General features: G+C 41.0%; 1 protein-coding gene across 2 annotated transcripts in view; it reads right to left on the bottom strand.

Annotated features, from left to right (window-relative positions):
- Nucleotides 1-1,460: 1,460 nt before the first annotated feature.
- Nucleotides 1,461-22,451, bottom strand: part of Lst8 (MTOR associated protein, LST8) — a 93,748-nt gene continuing 72,757 nt past the window's right edge. For both annotated transcript variants that reach the window (XM_076174405.1, XM_076174482.1), the window contains exons 6-7: nt 1,811-1,953; nt 1,461-1,684 (exon numbers count right to left, since the gene is read on the bottom strand). In XM_076174405.1, coding sequence (XP_076030520.1) covers nt 1,476-1,684; nt 1,811-1,953 — 352 coding nt within the window. In that variant the 3' untranslated portion in view covers nt 1,461-1,475. The remainder of the gene's footprint in view (nt 1,685-1,810; nt 1,954-22,451) is intronic.

Here is a 22,451-nt window from a genome sequence, read left to right as displayed (position 1 = left end):
CATGCAGCCAATACCCCAGACATGATTATATATATATTGGCACCACAAGATAGAAAGTAAGGGCAGTTACAATATCATATAACTCTCATAGGGATACTTGGAATAACAACCTACATAAGCTACTGCATTACACTTGCATGTGACACATCATGATACCCCTTTGTGACACATCATGACACAGTAATTATATTTCAATAACGTATACCCTGTGTTGAATTATGCATGCCCCACATGGGCCTCTAACCTCCCTGAGACACACCACAACACCCTGCAGACTATACAGAACAAAGCCCTGAAGGCTGCACAAATACAACACCTACAGACCATCTACACCACTAAATGAGTGTCCTCAAATTCAAGGATCACATTGATATGAGAGGTACACAAAAACACTTGCCACAACATCCACAAACATAGCATACCTCCTACTAAATTGGGACAAGAGAAACACAAGAGGACATGGAAAGAAACTCCAAAAAGATAATTATAGCAGAGATCTGAAAAAAAAAAAAAAAAAAGTTTTCCACACAGAGTGGTGGAAACCTGGAATAAACTGGACAAAACAAGTGTGTGCAAAAACCATACACAAATTGAAGAGCAAACTAGACACTGCATTATATAAAGGCAGGACACCACGAGCATGGCTTCCCTTCCCGTAAGATACAACTAGGTAAATACACCAAATGACAGAATACCCACACATGCCAAGAAACATCAAAACAATGCCCAAATACCTATATCACACACACTCTCTTCTCTTCCTCCACAACCACCAGATGCCTGCCTCCAGAAGCTTACCCATAATCATATCTCTGCTCCATCAACAGGCTGATATACAACATATACTGTGTGCCAGACCCCATGACATCCATTCCTCTGAATCCTCTCTCCCCCAAGAGGACAGAGTCTACTTGGCCGGGCTGTGGTGCAGCCACCATCCAGACCTTCAGAATTACTAAAGGTGCATGGATAAATATATTGCAGACATCTGTCTAGGATGTTACACTTCACCCCATACTGTTAAACACATTATGGAAGAATACATAGTGCAGAATTACAGTGAGACCTCTCATTAACGGACATTAATTAGCTGTGTTTGTGGTGTTTTCGGTGTTTTGGAGTGGTTTTTGGGTGGCATAGTGATTGCACGCACTAAACAACAGCACCAAAAACACAGCGAAAACACCGCAAACACAGCTAATTAACGTCCGTTAATAAGAGGTCTCACTGTATACATACATAGGCTTTCTTCCCCCTTACACAGGGGGTAGCCAAAAAACAAAGGCATAGAAACAACTCCCACCCATTCCATCCCCTACATACTCCAGTCCCCTCTACCTCTCCTCCCTCTCATAATTGTATTTTTGTGGCTCTTGTATTCTTTTGTCCAATTTGAATATAGGAGTAACATTTGCTAATAATACAACTTTCAGTAATACTTCTTTTTATTATACCAAAACTTTCCTTTTTTGACCTCACATAAATATTATGATTTGTTCATGGTAATTGGAAGAAGAAGAAGAAGAAGAAGAAGAAGAAAAAAAAAAAAAAAAAAAAAAAAAAAAATATGACTGAATGACATCCCTAAATGCAAGCACAGAGACTGCCTTCTGGTGGCCCAAGTATTCACGCACAACTTCACCAGTTTCCACAGACCATAATCGAGCATTGTTGTCAGAAGATGCTGTCATAAAGAAAAATATAGCATTAGGCGTTTAGTTATTCTGTAAATCTTTAAACAACATACACTCCTAATTTTTAAAGGAACTCCTTTAACAAATAAGTATTGTACTATATAAACAAATCATACCTGTAATAATATGCTGGGAATCAGCTGAGAATGCAACATCCCAAACCCATCGCTGATTTGGGTCCCTGAGTTCTGTCATATGTGAAAAGTCTGCAGTTTTCCAAATGCGAGCTGTATGATCTGCTGAAGTTGTGACCATCATTCTGTCATTTAAGTATGCATTAAACAAAGTCATGTTAACATTTCTAGAGTAGAGGTAGTTCTTGATTTACATACATATACCAAAAGGCTTTTTCTCCTTTATATAAGTCTGGTCAAGTCAAAGCATTCATATACCTATCACACATCCATCTAAGAACCCATTTATTGTTCCTCCCATCTTAGTTTTTTGTAGATGAAAGGTCACCCCTGTCACCCCACCACACATACACGGATCAGACGTAAGGCAGCAAGACACCGCACTACCACAGAAGGGCCCTTCATCCCAAATTAGTTTACTCTCATCACTTTACATGGCAATCCCCACCCCTCATTTCCTCATCCATTCAAAACCATGATCATTGTTCCTTTCCTGTACATTAGTTAGGTAAATACACTCCATTTTCACTTACCTTTAGACATCTCCCTTCTTCAACAAGCATTCCTCTTATATCCAATGCCCCCTTTACTCAATTCACCCTTTAACTAGACTAACAGATGAAATATAACAACTACATAAAATTGCCCATCCTTGTAAACCCTAATTCAAACATGCTTAGACTCCCTTTCTATTTTGTTCTAATTCCAAGTCTCTATTCCATAGTGCTGTGGACACAGATTCCCTTATAGTGTTCTCTGTGTTCATCCCCAGATACATCTTTTTCAGGACATTTTTCACCCTCCCCCCTAGCATTTACTTTCTTTATCTCTATATTCTGCCACAAGTAACCCCGTTTCCTCTATCCTCTTGCCCTTTAAACTCACTTCCAACCCATTGCCACCCTTACCTCTAGTACATCTATTCACTTTACTGGCATTAAAGAATGAAACCTTTAAGTAAAAACTATAAATATGATACCATCTTCACTGATATTTGATTTACAATTCATAAACTGAGGAATGTTTGAATTAATCTATATACCAAATGCAACTTCCCCTATGGATATGCACCTATTCCCATCTGACACCTAATTGTTTTCATCCTAGCCCCTAGTAGATAAAGGGTCATCCGTCTTCTGTCCAATGCCCGAGTCATAAGAAATGCAGCAAGACATAATACATCCATACCAGGGTCAGGTGCTTTACATAGCAACCCTCCCTCCTTGTCCCCTCATGCAAAAATAAAGACCAGGAGAAATCCTTTTAGGCCACATCAATTTATAGTCCACTGACAACTATTCTCTACTCACATCTATCCCTAACATTCTTCTTTCCTTGTTCAACACACATTCCTCCTTAATACAAAACCACCTTCACTCCAGCCATCCATCTCATGGTCTTCCTCACAAGTTCACTACATCTACTTCTATCTTCCATACTCTTTTTGCTTATCTTTTTTTTTCACTTATTCTTTCCATGTGCCCAAGCCATCCCAATATTCTTTCATCAGCTCTAGCTGGCAGCTCCTTTTCCACCTCTGCTCTTCTCCTTTCTCACTCTATCCATTTTTATAACACTCACCATACTGCTCAAACACATTTAAATTCCTCCTTTCTGCCTCCCTTCAATTCCAAGTCTGCACCCCATACAGTGTAGGCACAATTTATTAATCTTCTCTTTGCATCCACTACCAGATACCTATTTCTCATGACACTTTTCTTTCTCCCCTGACACATGATTCCCTCACTCTACAGTTTATCTCTACCCTGACTCCTTCATTCCCTGCTAAATGTGACCCTAAATACATAAAACTATATACTTCCTCTAACCTCTCTCCTTTAAAACTTACCTCCAACTTACTACCACACTCTCCCCTTGTACACCTCATAACCTCGTTTTTACCCACATTCACCTTCAGCTTCCTCTGATCACATACCTTCCCAACCTGTCACTAACTTTCTCAGACCCTCCTCTGACATAGCCACAAGTACAGTGTTATCAGCAAACAACAAGTGGCTCACCTCACATGTTCCTTTACTCTCTGTAACCATCTCCAATCCTCTGCCATCACCCTTGCAATTTACCACCCATATCATCCTGTTCATGTACACATTGATAACCATGATATAACACAGTCCTGACGTAGCCCCACCTTCACCTCAAACCACTATTCCCAACCCATTACAAAAGCAAAAGAGGAGAAAGATTTGGGAGTGTTGATAAAAGACAACCTGTCACCTGACAGACATATCAGCAAGATTGTGGGAGAGACATATGGACTGCTGCAGAAGATTAAAGTGGCTTTTCACTATATGGATGAAGAAATGATGAAAAAATTAATCAAAATCCTGATCTGTCTAAGACTGGAATATATGTCAGTGGTATGGTCCCCACACAGAGTGAAGGATATAAGCAAAATTGAGAGAATACAATGTGAAGCAACCAAACTGGTCTCCAGCCTGGCAGATAAACCATATGAGGAAAGACTAAAAGCACTGGGTCTGCCAATTTGGAAAGACTGAAGAGAAAGAGGTCATATGATTACAGTTTTCAGGTTACTAAAGGGAACAGAAGAACTACTAAAGATGGTGGGCCTTTAAAAGATCATGGTAACAAATAAAGATCAAATGTCTAACAGATGTGAAGAAATAAAGTTTTCCATATAGATGCATAAATACTTGGAATAACTTAGGTGATATAGCCCAAGCTCAGTACATGAGTTTAAATCTAAATATAATAATTGGAAATCAAGGATATAAATTAAGTTGGAACTGTATACAAATTAAAGGTTAGGTATGATAAATTGGAGGATAGGAGGTGTGAGCCAACAAGAATTGCCCCTTTCCTGTATACTACAATTAAGTAAATACAATTGGGTGAGTAGAAGCTCTATTGCTCATGTAAAAAAACTTTGTCCTTAACAGCTTTCCTCTAATTCTAGCACTGAGATCTCAAGGTTAGAGTAGATTAGCCAATAGATGGAGTAGTAGAAAGGTATGGGTTTGCATGAAAGAACTATAGTGAAGAGATGTTAAGAGATTGATATTGAAAAGGAAATGATGATAGTTAAAACAGTGTTTGAAAAGAGACACAAGGATAAATACATACAAGCTAGGGTGGTGGGTGGGAGTTAGTTGAGAGGGTGTTAATGAAGTATGTAGTAATACCCAAAAGGAGGACTGGAAGAGCTCTGGACATAAATGTATCCAGGAGAGGGGGCAGGTGTCAGACAATTATCCGGCAGAAGGGGAACTGAGAGTGGGGGTAAATTGGATGGGGATAAAAGAAGGTGGCAGAGAAGTGTTGAAGGTGAGCAAATAAAATGAAAAGGAAAGAAATGAAAAAAAAAAAAAAAAAAAAAAAAAAAAAAAAAAAAAAAGGAAGCAGAGACATTTATGGGAGGTAGCTATGAAGATTACGACAAGAATAAAGAGAAGAGAGGAGGAAGAATGCTACATTTCAAGGAGGAAATGCTAAAGTGCACAGAGATAGTAAGTGGGATGAGAAGGATGGATGGGAACAAAAGAAGAACTGTGGGATGAAGAGGTAAAGGCAGTGGTGGGAAAAAAAAAATGAGCACATGAAGACTGGTTGCAAATAGTTGAGAAGCATATGAGATATTAAGGGGATGGAAGCAAAACACAATGTGAGGGAGGCTAAGCAGAAAGCCCATGTAAATTTTTTGAAAAGAATGAAAAGATGTTTTGGAGAAAGGGAGCAGAAGAGAGCAGAAGGTAAAAGGTGCTGATGGACAGATGCTAATGGAAGTGAAGGCAGGAAGAGGAAGATGGATAGATCATTTCAGGGATTTGCTGACTGTAGAGGAGGATAAGAGTGTGTCTGACTGTGACAGTGGGGGATGCTTGGAAAATAACTATGATGAAAAAGGAGAATGATAGGGCTATAGGAAAAGAGAAAATATAGAGAACAATGAGAGGATGAAAGCTACTGAAGCACCTGGGTTAAATGGTTGTTACAAAGAGTGTCTGACAATGGGAATTATTGTAGTGGAATGGCTAGTGAGATTGTTTAATGTGTACCTAAAGGAAGAAAGTACTTCACTGGGCAGGAGAAATAGATGTCTTGTTCCATTATAAATGGAAAAAGGGGTCAAACATGAATGTAGTAATTTTAGTCCATTAAGTGTAGTTGGTAAGATGTATAGAAGTGTTGACAGGATTTGGAGGGGAACAGAGTGAATAATTGGGGGAGAGCTGGGTGGGTTTAGGAAAAGGTGCTTGTATAAAAAATTTGTAGCAAAAAAGATATGTGAGAATATTTTGGAAAACATTAAGGCTATCTTTCAGTTTTGCATATATTTGGAGAAGGCATGTGACAGGATTGACAGAGGTGATACAGAATGTGTTGTAGAAGAGTGGGATACAGGGAAGTCTACTCAGGGAAAATTCTTTTACACTGGTAGAGCTTGTGTAAAGGAAGGTAATGGAGACAGTGGTTGAGATGAAGGGGTCGCACTAAGGTTTTATAATGTCACCATGGTTATTCACCATGTATATGAGTGGAATGGTGAGGGATTGCAAGGGTGCTGGGCAAAGGTCTGGAACTAGTGGGTGAGAGTTGAGGGAATTGGGAAGTGAGCCACACTGGTCATGTGCTCTACTCTAATATTTTGGAAAGTTCCTTGAATCAACACATTTGCTTAGATGAGGGCAAAATGTTCTTGGTATTGAAAATTAATGAAAAACAAGTAATGAATGTAAATGTTGGACCAAAATTCAGCACCAGCAACCACAGTATCCTCACATTCAACATTGATAGCAACATTAATCTACAAAATAACAGCTTGAAAAAGGTACTGAACTTCCAGTGAGCAGACTTAAAAAAAATTAAGATAGATACTTGGAAAAACCGACAGGTCATAAATGTACAAAATTCAAGAAGTTGAACAAACTTGGGCTATGTTCAGTAATATACTTATAAAAGCTGTTGACGAATGTGTTCCAATGCGTGACAGATGCCCATCAAGCAATACAAAACCAAAATGATGGAATGTCAACATAAAGAATACTTTGTGTATGGGTTGTGTATGGATGATGCTGTGATGCATTAGGGTGAGTGGGTGGGGAATGGGGGGGTGAGGAAGTATGTATGAGAAATAATTTGATGCAGCCCGATGGGATTTCTCCCCATCTTCTCCTTTCCTGCATGAGGGGACGGAGAGGGGGGTCACTTAATTTATGAAGCGGCCTTGCTGTGGATGTGCTGTGTCTTGCGATACTGCTTCTGACTCAGGGCAATGGACAGGATGCAGGGATGACCCGTCATCCAGGAGTTGCCAAGATGAGAGGCAGGGAGGAGGGTGGAGGGGAGTGGAATCTGTACGGGATGGAATGGGTGGGAGTGGTTTCTATGACTTTTTCTTTTTGGCTACCCACCCCCACCCCCCCACCCCCCCCGTGTAAGGGGGAAAAAGCCTTTGGTATATGTATGTATGTAAGAATACTTTGCTAGCCAAAAAAAAGTGTGTACAAGAGATTCAAATCAACACATACCCAAGCAGATAGATTGGAGTATGATGAATGTTGTCAAGAATTCAAAAGGCTCATTAAAGCCAACAAGAAATCACAAGAACAGTATATTGCCTCCAAATGCAAAGAAAATCCTAAAGAATTTTTCAGATATATCAGGGACAAAAAAGTTCTTAAGAGCACCATTGGCCCCCTCATATCAAGGACAGGGGAAATAGTAACAGAGGAGAGGACAACGGCAGACACACTAAATTATTATTTTGTGTCTGTGTTCACTATTAAGAATAGAAGAAACGAACAGTCAATCCCACTAGGATGGGTAGTATCTACACGCCTACTAGATATAGATATTGAAGAATGTGATGAAAAGCGCGTTATTGACAAACTTATATTAAACAAATCACCTGGACCTGATAAAATTTATCCAAGAATACTTAAAGAAGTCAAAGAAGAAAATTGCAAACCCCCTCAGTGTGATTTTCAACTTATCTTTACAATGTGGAAGATTTGTACATGAGTGGAAACTAGCAAATGTTGTACCCTTATTCAAAAAGAGTGACAAATCCAATCCTGGTAACAATTGGCCTATTACCTACCTAGTTGTATCTTACGGGAAGGGGAGCTATGCTTGTGGTGTCCTGCCTTTGTATCTCGCAGTGTCTAGTTTGCTCTTAAATTAGCGTATGGATTTTGCATACACTATTGTTTTGTCCAGTTTGTTCCAAGTGTCCACCACTCTATATGGAAAGTTCCTCAGATCTCTTCTATAACTATCTCTGACACAGACAGAGGGCTTGATATACAGACTCAGTTTGACTCATTGACTATCATGAACAACACACATAATCATACACATATCCCACACCAAGCCCTCTACACTCCCTCCTCTCCTGATATCACCTTTTGCTCCCCCTGCCTATCCCCAACAACATCATGGAGAGTGGTCAGAACCCTTGGTTCTAACCACCTTCCAATCATCATCACCACCAAAACAAGATGCACCCCAGTTGGCCACAGACACACATACACCAATTACAAGAGAGCTAAATGGGAAGCTTCTACTGAAGAGACAGAACAACATTTTGAAACACTTAACAGTACACCAATCACAAACATAAACAATGCTGTGCACACTTTTAATACAATCATACAAAATGCAGACAAGAGATACATCCCTAGAGGCCACAGAAAATCACACAACCCCAACTTCACACCAGAAATCCAAGGCCTCATCAGACAACGAGACACACTTAAACACAATACCCCCACACCTATCCCTCAAATCATAGCAGACCAAATACAAACACTAAACACTGTGATTGCCAATAAAATACATGAACAAAAAACACAAAATTGGCAAAACTTTATCACAAAACAAACACCAGTAAATTGTACAAAACACTCAACAGCATTACACTATCCAACAGTAACACAACACGCTCTCACACAGCAATAATCACAACAACAGATAAAATCTACCCTCAAACAGACAACAAGCAAACACACTCATAAATAATTTTGCACAGAGAAGCCATCTCACTTCTCACCCTGACGACCGACGCACTATTCGATGTAAGAAAAACTTTCCCACAGACTCAGACTATACACCTTTCATAGACAGTCAGACAAAACACATACTACATAATTTCAAGCACTCATCTGCCTGTGGCCCTGATAACATAAGTAACATCCACCTAAAACACATTGGACCACAAGGTATACACGCACTCACAAACATTGCAAACTACAGTTATTCACACAACACTATACCCGACATCTGGAAGCATGGTAAAATAATCACCATTCCAAAACCGAACAAAGACCCAACAATCCCAACATCGCACCGCCCAATCACACTTCTCCGCACCCTTCTAAAGTCATTGAACGCCTAATGCTTCAACTTGTCACACCACATATTCCCCTTGCTGACTCACAACACGGTTTTAGGCCACTACACTCCACAAACACTCTTCTGATAAACCATACACAAAGAATTTTAGATGGCATCAATTCAGATAGGCCTCACCACAGAACACTTCTTATAACATTAGACATTAGTAAAGCTTTTGATGCTTTAAACAACCTAACAAATACAATATATAACACAGACATGCACAATAACACCAAAAGATGGCTGGCCAATTATCTGGCAGATAGGAATGCTTATGTGTCATATAATGGCCAATCATTGCGGATCAGAAACATTAAGAATGGAGTACCACAGGGCTCTGTTCTATCCCCCACGCTCTTTAATCTATACATGCATGACTTACCCACACCAGACACCTCAGAAATACAAATCTCTTCCTATGCAGACGACATAACAATCACATGCACACATCGTAACACAGACAAAGCTGCAGAAATAATCCAGCCATACCTTGATACACTCAACACATGTTCATCACAAACAGACTCAAAATAGCTCCAACCAAATCTACAGCAACACTTCTCACCAGCTGGACAAAAGAACACAAATACATACCTCATCTCTACATCAACAACACTCTAATACCACACACAAACACACTGAAAATTCTTGGTGTAACATACGATACATCCATGTCCTTTAAACAACATATCACAAACATAATAAACAAATGCACACCTAGACTCAACGCATTTAAGTCAATCACTGGAACAACATTGGACAAAACACAGAAACTAATACAACAATATACAAACAATGCATACGCTCAGTGATGAATTATGCGAGTCCTGCATGGGCTCCTAATCTCAATGAGACACACCACAACACCCTTCAAATCATACATAAGCCCTAAAAACAATTACAGGCTGCACAATTACAACACCTACAGACCATTTACACCATGAAACAAAAGTCCTCAAAGTCGAGGACCACCTCGACATGAGAGGCACACAAACACTTGCTGCAGCCACCACAAACACATCACACCCGCTACACTACATAGCAGAACACCCACACACACCAAGAAACATTAAAACAACACCCAAAGACCTGTATCACACACAGATACTCTCTTCTCTTCCTCCACAACCACCAAATACCAGCCTCCGGAAACATATTCATAATCATATCACTCACCGCTCCATTAACACACTGAAAGACAACACATTGCTGCATGCCAGACCCCCTGATATCCACCCTTCTGAATCCTCTCTCCCATGAAAGGACAGAGTCTACCTGGCCAGACTGCAGTGCGGCCACCACCCAGCACTTCTAAGCTACCAGAAGAGGCTGGATGACCGCATTGTGAACAGCTGCCCAGGATGTAACACTTCACCCCATACCATACAACACATAATGGAAGACTGCATTATACACAATCATGCACGGGACTGCTCGGACAGACAGTCTAGAGAACGACAACAACAACAACAACAACACAACATCCACTCTATAAAGGATTTGTGGGAAAACCCAGTTTCAGCTGTGGCATTCCTTGGGGAGACGGGACTGCTTGGACAGACAGTCTAGGGAACGACAACAACAACTATCTTTTTTGAGTTTTTTTCTAATGTCCTCTTGTGTTTCTCTTGTTCCAATTTAACAAATCCTCTTTATCAAGTATTTCTGTGCCCTTAATGATTCTATAGATGGTTAGTAGGTTGCGTCTCTTTGCTCCAAAGTCAGTCCAATTTAGCCAGTCTCTCTTCATATGAAAGTTTTAACCCCTTCCATACGGTGCCGCACACGTAGGCATCATGAGGAGCAAGTGGATTCGCGACGCTGCCATATCGGCGTCTTGATTATATTTATTGTAGTCGCCCCTGTGTTTTTACATTCTCCCAAATGCGCCCTGAATCCCATTCTCTGTGGTTTTCAAAATTCGCGGGTGAAAGAGAGAACGATCGATATAAGCGGTGACTATATTTTATGATGCGAATATTATTACGTTACGTCATACGGCTGGCATTGGCTGCTGCCCGCGAGATTTAAGTCCCGTACTGAAGTGGTTAAAGTGCTGGAGCCATTTTTGTGGTTGCTCTCTGGATTCTTTCAATTTTCTTTATATTCTTTTTGGTACTGGGTGACCACAATGTCCCCGCATATTCCAGTCTAGGCCTTATTAGTGTGACTAATATTTTTTAATAATTTCTTTGTCCAAATATGTAAATGACACTTTTATTGATCTTAGCAAGTTATAGGATCCTTTGACAATCTTGTTTATTTGTTTATCACAGGACAAGTCATTTGAGATACTCCCAGATCATTTTCAGATCCCACCTTCTTTACCTCCTTAGTTCCAATTGTAAATGGTCCTAATATTCTGTTTTTACTTTTTCCAAACTCCATTATGCTATACTTCTTAATGTTAAAGTCCCCTTCCCATTTCTGACTCCACTTCCAAACCTTGTTCAGGTCTTCCTGTAGTGATTCACAATCTGTTTCTGTTTTCACTTTCCTCAACAATTTAGCATCGTCTGCAAAGAAGCTCATGTAACATTTCATATCATCCACGTCATTCACATAAATAGCGAACATTATTGGAGCCAATACAGATCCTTGCGGAACTACACTAATCACCTCCTTCCAACCTGAGTATTTTTCTCTGAGTACTACTCTTATCTTTCTACCATTCAGGAAGTCCTCCATCCATTTTAGTAAGTTGCCTTGTATCCCTCCTATGTTTTCCAATTTTTTAAATAATTTTTTGTGTGGTACCTTTTTGAAGGCTTTTTGCAAGTCCAAGAAAGGACAATCAGCCCATCCATCCCTTTTTTTGGCTACAGTGGTTGTTAGTGAGACCAGTCTGTAATTAGTTGATTCTTCCTTGTTTCCTCCTTTATATATTGGTACAATGTTGGCATTTTCCCAGTCTTTTGGTATTTTTCCTTCTTTAAGTGAGCAACTTATTATGTTATATATTTTGTCCATTAGTTCTTTTTTATATTCATTTAGTATCCAGTTTACAATTCCATCTGGGTCATGCAATTTCTTAACATTAAAGGTTTGTTAATTGCTCCATTATTTTCTTTTGTGTTATTATTATTATTTCACTCATGGAGGGAGATTGCACATCGTTTCCTTTGTTCCAATGCTGTACCTTCTCTCTAGTGAAAACTGACTTGAAATGATTATTCATGACTTCGGCCAATTCTAGATCTTCTGTGTATTATGCATTTCCTTGGCATAGTTTCACCATTTCCTGTTTATTTCTAAGTTTACCATTCATATATCTATAGAATAATTTGGGTTGCCCTTTGCATTTTCCATAATGTCTTTTTCATAGTTCCTTTTTTCCTCTCTTTGCATTTTACATGCTCATTTCTACAGTTTATATATATTTGCCATTTTCCATTTTTTTTTTTAATATTTTCTTCATCTTTTCCAAGATTTATCTCTTCTATCACCTCACTGTATCTTCTGTTGAACCAGCATTTAACATACACCCTCTCTTGTTTCTGTCTTGGTACATACCTATTCACTCCTTCATTATAGATATCCATCAAGATCTCCCATTTCTCTTCCACTTTTGTCTCTTCCATATACAATTTTTCCCAATTTGCATTTTGAAAGAATTGATTAAGTTTTCCAAAGTCTGGGGTATTGGCTGCTTGTTATTGTGGCAAAGTAGCATGCAGTCGATACTTTAGGGTCTATATGGGGCGCCCCTACGGACCAGAGCCACACATCATTTTGTCTATGATAGAAGAAATTCTGTTCATAGAGAAATGATGACACTTTTATACTACGACTGTCCCTCCGTTATGCTGTCCCCCAACCCCTTGTTGCTGTCCTGTACCATTTCTTTGAGTATTCTCTTTCTGTGATGGGGGAATTCCCTGTGGTGGGGGAAAAGAATACTGCCACCAAGTATCCCACTTGGATTGTAAGAGGCGAGAAGAAAGGGACGGGGAGAGGGACTAGGCATCCTTCTCCCTGTAGCCCCACGGGGCACACATCCTAAAAAGAAAAGTGAAGGCATAAGGGGTGCTGGAGGGCCTCGGGCCAGCACCCTAAGGTTTGGGTCTTTTAATGTGCGTGGATGTGGTACAGATGAGAGTAAAAGGGAAGAGATAGGTAGTATGTTTGTGAGAAGAAAGATGGATGTGTTGGCTTTGAGTGAAACTAAGTTGAAAGGGAAGGGTGAGTGTAAGTTTGGGAGTGTAAGTGGGAGGTTATCAGGAGTGAAGAGAGGGCGAGGGGGGGAAGGGGTGGCTATTCTAGTAAGTGAGGAGATAGGTAAACAGGTAGTGGAGTGGAAGGAGGTTTCCTCAAGGATAATGTGGATGAAGGTGAAACTGGGAAAGGAGATGTGGGTCTTTGTAAGTGCATATGGGTCTGGCAGTGAGAAGAGCGTGGAAGAAAGGGAGGCCTTTTGGATATATTTAAATGAGTGCATAGAGGGTTTAGGAAGAAATGTCAATGTAATAGTACTGGGAGACCTTAATGCTAGGGTGGGAAATGGTCCAATCGATGGAGTGGTTGGGAAGTGTGGAGTTCCAGGAAAGAATCGTAGTGGAGAGTTGATGGTGGAAATGTGTCTAGAAAGAGAGTTGATGATAGCAAATACAGTGTTTCGGAAGAAAGTTAAGCATAAGTACACATGGGAGAGGGTGGTGGAGGGAAGGGTGGTAGATAGAGCACTAATGGATTATGTAGTGGTAAATAGGATTATGATAGGAAGAGTTAAGGATGTACATGTGCTAAGGGGAGAGGGTGGGGGAATATCAGATCATTTTTTGGTGGAAGGTAAGCTGAGAGTGGAGGATAGATGGAGAAAGAGGAAAGGGACAAAAGGTAGGGAGGTTCTTAGAGTGAACTCCTTGAATGAAAAGGAAAAGGAGAAGGAGTACAAAAAGAAGCTGAAGGAGGAGTGGGAGGGAGTAAAGGATGGAGCAGAGATGGGTGTGGAGGAGGAATGGGGATGGTTCAAGGAGGGAGTCTTAAAGTGTGCAAGGATGGTGTGTGGAACAAGAAGGACAGGGGGAAATAGAAGAAAGGGTAGTGAATGGTGGGATGAGGAAACAAAGAAGGTTGTAGAAGAGAAGAAGAGAGCATTCACAGATTGGTTACAAAAGAGGACGGGGGAGTCATATGAGACATACAAAGAAAAGAAAAGAGAAGTAAAGCAAAAGGTAAAGGAGGCAAAGAGGAGAGCAGATGTGAAATGGGGTAGGAGTATGACAGAAAATTTTGAAAGTAATAAAAAGATGTTTTGGAAAGAAATTAAAAGAGGAAGAGGAGGCGAATCAAGTAGGGAAGAAAAGGTAAAAGGTACAGATGGAGAGATGATTATGGAAGAGATGGCAGTAAGGGGAAGATGGGCAGAATATTTTAGGGAGTTGCTAAATGTGAAGGAGGATAGGGAAGGAAAGATAGCTGCAGTGGGAAATGCGAAGAAAATGAGAGTGATGAGTGAGGAGAATGGAGGAGAAATAAGGAAGGATGAGGTGAAGGCAGTTGTAAAGATGATGAAATCAGGTAAGGCACCTGGTATGGATGGATGCCATGCAGAATGTCTGAAAAAGGGAGGTTCAGTGATGGTGGACTGGTTGGTGAGGTTATTTATTGTTTGCTGGAGAGAGGGTAGAGTACCGGAGGACTGGAGAAGTGCCTGTATAGTTCCTCTTTACAAGGGAAAAGGGGACAAGTGTGAATGTAGTAGTTTCAGAGGGATTAGCCTGTTAAGTGTAGTAGGGAAGGCTTATGGGAGGATCTTGATTGAGAGGATTAGGAGAGGAACAGAAGGAGTAATTGGTGAGGAACAGTGTGGATTTAGGACAGGTAGAGGTTGTGTAGATCAGATCTTTGTGGTAAGACAGATATGTGAGAAAGCTATAGGAAAGGGGAAGGATGTTTTTTGGGCTTTTATGGATCTGGAAAAGGCTTATGATAGGGTAGACAGAAAGGCACTGTGGGAGGTTATGCAGATTTATGGGATAGGAGGAAAGCTTCTGGGAGCTGTCAAGAGTTTTTATGAGAGTAGTAGAGCTTGTGTCAGGATTAGAAATGGAGAGAGTGAGTGGTTTGAAGTAAAGGTGGGACTTCGTCAAGGATGCGTTATGTCGCCCTGGCTGTTCAACTTATACATGGATGGGGTGGTGCGAGAGGTGAATGCTAGGGTAGTGGGTCAGGGATTGGAGATGGTTAAAGAAAATGGAGAGAAGTGGGAGGTGAGCCAGCTGTTGTTTGCGGACGACACTGCGCTTGTGGCAGGGTCAGAGGAGGGATTGAGGAAGCTGGTGGCAGAGCTTGGGAGAGTATGTGATAGAAGAAAGCTAAAGATAAATGTGGGTAAAAGTAAGGTGATGAGATGTACAAGGGGTGAAAGTGGCAGTAGACTGGAAGTGAACATTAAGGGAGAGCGACTGGAGGAAGTGGATAGTTTTAGATACTTGGGTGCAAGTGTAGCAGGAAAAGGTGGAGTGAAGGTGGAGGTAGAATGTAGATTGAGAGAAGCGAGTAAATGCCTTGGTGGATTAAAGAGTGTAATGAGGAATAGACATTTGGGAATGGATGCGAAGAGGAGACTGTATGAAGGAGTGATTGTGCCAACAGCACTGTATGGGGCAGAAACGTGGAACATAAGAGAAGAAGAGAGAAGGAGTTTGAATGTGTTTGAGATGAGGTGTCTGAGAAGTATGGTGGGGGTTACTAGGCTGGATAGAGTGAGAAATGAGGAGGTGAGGAGGAGAACAGGGGTGAAAAAGGATTTGGGAGATAGGGTTGATGAAAGAATATTAGGATGGTTTGGACACATGGAAAGAATGAGTGAAGAAAGACTAGTAAAAGAGGTATGGAAGGCAGATGTGGAGGGAGTGAACATGAGGGGACGTCCTAGGATGAGGTGGATGGATGGGGTGAAGGGGGCTTTGGGGAAGAGGGGAATGTCTGTTGAGGAAGGAAGGGAGAGGACGGAAGACAGAGGTGAGTGGAGAATGGTTGTATATGGATGATGTTGTGATTGCATGAGGAGGAATGGGCAGGGGGGTGGGGTAGTATGTGTGAGTAAATTTTGACGCAGCCCGAAGGGATTTCTCCCCGTCCTCTCCTTATATGCAAGGGGGGACAGAGAGGGGGGGTCGCTGATTGGATGAAGCGGCCTTGCTGTGGATGTGCTGTGTCTTGTGACACTGCTTCTGACCCAGGGCGGTGGGTAGGGTGCAGGGATGACCCGTCATCCAGGAGGTGCTCAGATGAGAGGGAGGGTGGGAGGGGTGTGGAGTGTATGTGGGGATGAAATGGGTGGGAGTGTTTTTATGCCTTTCCCTTTTTGGCTACCTCCCTTGGAAGGGGGAAAAAGCCTTGGTATATGTATGTATGTATGTATGTTTTGTTGTACATCACTCTTCCTTTTTTGTACTTTTCATTTCTCTCCATATTTCTTTTTTTAGTTGTCTCTATAGGTCTATGGTCATTCTTTCCAAATGGTGTCTTGTATTCAATTTTATCCACAATTTCAGATTCTCTTGTAAATATTAAATCCAGTCTTGACAGTTCTTCATTACTTCTGCATCTGGTATTTTCATTGACCCATTGTGTCATTGTATATTCCGTAGTCATGTCCAATAATACATTACCCCACAGTTCCTCTCCATCTGTAAAATAATGGAGTCTATCTTGAGAGACAAAATTGTAGAATTCTTGGAGAAAAACATTATTAAAGATTCATAAAATGGATTCTGTAATAAGCACTCATGTCTGATAAACCTTCTTGACTTCCTGTATGATATTTACAGTATGTATGAAGGGAGAATAGTTGATGTTATATATCTTGATTTCCAAAAAGTTTTCGATAAAGTTCCACATAGGTTACTAAGTAAATTTTAATTCACCAATGGATTTCAGAATGGCTATCTGATCGTAATCAATGTGTTGTTCTGAATGGAAAAAGTTCAGACTGGTGTATTGTATCAAGTAGAGGGCTTCAGGGCTCAGTCTTAGGTGTAACCATCACCAACCGCGCACATGATCCACACACATGTTGGGCAGACTGTGCCTTTCTGGACCTACAAAAGGTATTTGATAAGGTACCACATAATAAACTAATATGGAAAATTATTGGAATGGATGAAAGACTTCCTGACTGGGAGGAAAATGAGAGTAGTAATTAAAGATAAATTCTCAAATTGGGAAGAAATGTCCTGCAGGGATCAGTACTGGCCCCGATCATGTTTGTCATATACATTAATGACATGGATGAAGGAGTAGAGTGTTTATGAATTTCTTTGCAGACGATGCAAAAATACTAAAAAAAAGTAAGAACAGAAGAGGATTGCAACTTATTAAAACAAGACTTGGACAAGATCTGGAAATGGACTCAAAAGTGGGAAGTGAAATTCAATATCAAGAAATGTAGTATAATGGAATTTGGAAAAAGTAAAAACAGAATATCAAGAGATTATAAAATTGGTGAAGAGGTCAAAAAAGTAAACTCGGAAAAAGACCTTGGAGTGATGATGAAAAAAAATATGACACCAGACAAACATATTAATTAAATAGTCGGGGAAACCTACAATTTGTCAAGATCAATAAAAGTGGCATTTCTCTATTTGGATGAGGAAATGATAAAAAAGATTTTAACTACACTAACAAGACCAAAACTTGAGTATGCAGCAACACTATGGACATCCAGTACCAAAAAGAATATGAAAAAATATAGAAAAAATACAAAGAGCAACAACAATACTGGCACCAACTCTTTCCAAAATGACATATGAACAAAGACTGTCCAAATTAGAATTACCAACTCTGGAACAAAGAAGGGAAAGAGGAGACTTACTATCTATAGAATTATGAAAGGAATGGAAATCTTAGATAAGAATGATTTATTGAAATGGGACAATGGAAAAACAAGAGGACATGAAAAGAAACTCAAAAAAGACAATTACAGAAGAGATCTGAAAAAATAGCTTCCCACACAGAGTGATAGATACCTGGAACAAATTAGACAAAGAAACAGTGTGTGCAAACACAATTCAAGATTTTAAGAAAAAACTGGATGCTGAAAGATACAAAGATGGGTCACCACGAGCATAGCTCCCTTCCCGTATAATACAACTGAGTAAATACATGCAACATGGTACTCGTCTTTGGCAAGACCTCCAATCTTAACAAACCTCACCACTTTCCCCATCCAAAACACCTGACTAAACACTACATAAGATCATAACAGGATGCTCCCAATGTCACCACACAAGATGCCTAATGTCACCAGACCCATTGAACCCTTTCTTGTACCTACCCTAATTACATTACCGTAACGTAATGTTTATACACCATGTCTAGCCATGCCCACTATACAACCCCTATATAATGGAACTAACACCCATGCCTATATTTGACACCACATCTCACATATGGCAACCCACCAACCCCCTTTATTATGATGGCTGCACCGCTGAAAGATAGGACTGCTGAGGTCACCGACCTGGCAGAAGGACTGCCCAGGTCACATACCTGGCAGGAGGCAGTGCTGAGGTTAAGATCCGTCATGAGGAGTGCTTAGGTCAAGGACCTAATTATATATAATCTTTATACCTCAATAAAACCAACAAAGTCCAGCTGAGACATTACCTCACCTGCTAAAACCATTACATGTAGCAAAACAAATTTGTTTTGTTACACTGGTGACGTGCAGTGTTCCACACCAAATCCGAAGAGAGGCCTGATTGAAACTGTCATCCTCAGCCACTCAAACCACGCCTACCATGTAACAAAAACCCATTTGTTTTGATACACTGGTAGACAGAGATGTTCCCATGCCAAATCCAAAGAGAGGCCTGATTGAAACCATTGTCCTTAGCTACTCAAACCATGCCTACCATGTAGCAAAACACATTTGTTTTGTTACACTGGTGGGAAGTGGTGTTCCCACACCTACCAAAGGAGGCCTGAATAAAATTGTTGTTTTCAGCCACTCAATCCATGCCTACCCATCTAATGGAACAAACCACTGTCTGCGAAGGAGACACCACCTATCTTTAACTTATATCTTCAAAGTCCCCAGAATCAAGCCACAGGATTCCCTTCAGCTCCGCATCAAACTTCGATCAGCCCAGCATATCGTCAGCACACTTCCGAGTAACACTCAGACTTCTACCGACCCCAACAGCACCTTAGAATCGGTGGTAAAATCGTAAAGACTATTTCAAACCACATCTTCAATGAAGCCCCTACACACCACCCCTCCACCAACCACTCCCTTTGGGACAACATTCTGGCTTCTAAGAACATCTGCCAATTGCCAAAGGTTGTGACCTGCAGAATTGGTGGTGAAATCAAGACAATACTCGGACTTCTTCTGACCTCCACAGCTGTGACCTGCACCTTAGAATCAGTGATGAAATCGTAAAGACTCGAATTCTAACCACATCTTCAATGAAGCCCCTGGAATTGAGGTATCTAGCCACAGGATTCCATTCAGCACACTTCCAAGCAAGCAACAAGATTACACACCACCCCTCCACCAACCCTTTAGGACAACATTCTGACTTCTAGAACATCTGCTGATTGCCAAAGGTGTGACCTACAGAATTGGTGTTGAAATCATAAGGCTTCAATTTTAAACCACCTGGTGGCAGTACACTGCCAACCAAAGGATAACTGTTTGCAGAAAGACTGCTGTCAGAGCAGGAGAAAATATCAGTCAACTAAACACATCACCACATTAAGATTCCATTCAACTATGAGTACCTCCCAGGTGATCAAACCACAAGACTCCATTCAGCTACACCCACTTCGTAGGTGATCAAACCACAAGACTCCATTCACCTACACCCACCTCCCAAGTGATTGAACTTCAATCAAATCACAAGACTACATTCAGCTACACCCACCACCCAGGTGATTGAACCACAAGACTCCAACTATGCCCACCTCCCAGGTGATCAAACTTCAGTCAAACCACAAGACTCCCATCAGCTCCGAGCACCTCTCAGCGAGAGAGCATCTATACACCACCTTTCACCAACCATCTGATGAGCAACACAAATCTGCACACTCAGCAAAACAACCTTCTCGGTAAGTATACCACTGATCCCTCTACTTCTCCAGTAGAAACCAGACGACTCCAATCAGCTGTAGAGATCCAGTGCACTGACTTGAAGGTCGACCCAGTACCCCAACAACTTCAGTCACGACACAAAGGACCTTCTTTCACACACCTTCCCAAACTGTCACTAACTTCCTCAATCCCTTCTCTGATCCTGGTAAGCACAGAGTCTTCAGCAAACAACGACTGGCTTATCTCCCACTTTTCTCAATTTTCTATAACCATTTCCAATCCCCAGCCCATTACCCTTGTGTTTACCTCTCACACCACCCCATCCATGTATAAATTGAACAGCCAAGGCAACATAACACATCCTTGACATAGTCCCACCTTTACCCCAAACCATTCACTCTCTCCATTTTTAATCCTAACACAAGCTCTACTACTCTCATAATAACTCTTGACTGTCCTCAAAAGTTTTCCTCCTATCCCATATATCTGTAATACCTCCCACAGTGCCTTCTTGTCTACCTTGTCATAAGCCTTTTCCAAGTCCATAAAAGCCCAAAATACACCTTTACCTTTTCATAAAGCTTTCTCACATATCTGTCTAACCACAAAAATCTGATCTATGCAACCCTTACATGTCCTAAACCCACACTGTTTCTCATCAATTACTCCCTCTGTTCTTCTCCTAATCCTTTCAATCAAGACCCTTCCATAAGCCTTCCCATCTACACTTAACAAACTGATTCCTCTGAAACCAAAACACTCACACTTGTTCCCCTTTCCCTTGTAAAGTGGAACTATACAGGCACTCCTCCAGTCCTCCAGCACTATACCCTCTCTTAAACAAACATTAAATAATCTCACCAGCCAGTCCACTATCATTGTACCTCCTTTTTTTCAGGTATTCTGCATGACATCCATCCAACCCAGGTGCTTTAACTGCTCTCATCATCTTAACAGCTGCCTTCACTTCATCCTTCCTTATTTCTCCTCCATTTTCCTCACTCCTCAGCGTCATATCTTTAGCACTTCCCACTGCAACTACCTTTGCCTCTCTATCCTCCTTCACATTTAGGAACTCCCTAAAATACTCTGCCCGTCTTTCTATTACTGCCTTCTCTTCCATTATCATCTCTCCATCTGCACCTTTTACTTTTTCTTCTCTCCTGATTTGCCTCCTCTTCCTCTCTTAATTTCTTTCCAAAACATCTTTTTATTGCTTTCAAAGTTTTCTGTCATACTCTTACCCCATTTCACATCTGCTCTCCTCTTTGCCTCCTTTATCTTATGCTTTACTTCTCTTTTCTTTGTACCTCTCATATGATTCCCTCATCCTTCAGGCTGCATCAAAATATCATTCACACATAACCACTCCCTAACCTCTCCATCCCCCACCCACTCCCTTCCATGCAGCACAGTATCGTCAACATACACATGTGAAAGCTCGCTTCTTCTCTCCCACAACCTTCTTTGCTTCCTCATCCCACCATTCACTACCCTTCTATTTCCTCCTGTCCTCCTTGTTCCACACACCATCTTTGCACACCTTGTGACTCCCTCCTTGAACCATCCCCATTCCTCCTCCACTCCTAGTTCTACTCTATCCTTCACTCCCTCCCACTCCTCTCGCAGCTACTTGCACCCCTTTTCCTTTTCTTTCTCATTTAAGCACTTCACTCTAAGCACCTCCCTACCTTCTGTTCATCTATCCTCCACTCTCAACTTATCTTCCACCAAATAAATGATCTGATATTCCTCCACTCGCTCTCCTTAGAACATGTACATCCTTAGCTCTTCCTATTATACTCCTGGTTACCACTATATTGTCCATTAACACTCTGTCTACCTCCCTACACTCTCTCCCATGTGTACTTATGCTTGACTTTCTTCCTAAACACTGTATTTGCTATAATCTACTCTCTAGACACATCTCAACCATGAACTCTCCACTACGATTTTTTCCTGGAACTCCACATTTCCCAATCACTCCATCTATTGGTTCATTTCTTACCCTAACATTAAGGTCTCCCAATACAATTACATTAACATTTCTCCCTAATCCCTCAATGCACTCATTTAAATCCATCCAAAAAGCTTCCCTTTCCTCTACACTCTTCTCACTACCAGGCCCGTATGTACTTACGAAAACCCACATCTCCCTTCTCTGAATGTTGTTGTTGTTGTTGTTGTTCCCTAGACTGT

The sequence above is a fragment of the Oratosquilla oratoria genome, chromosome 1 (assembly GCF_046742065.1).
Source record: "Oratosquilla oratoria isolate Oo_2021 chromosome 1, ASM4674206v1, whole genome shotgun sequence".
Taxonomy (NCBI): Eukaryota; Metazoa; Arthropoda; class Malacostraca; order Stomatopoda; family Squillidae; genus Oratosquilla; species Oratosquilla oratoria.
The sequence above is the reverse complement of the archived record's forward strand: the minus strand, read 5'-3'. Positions and strand labels throughout refer to the sequence as shown.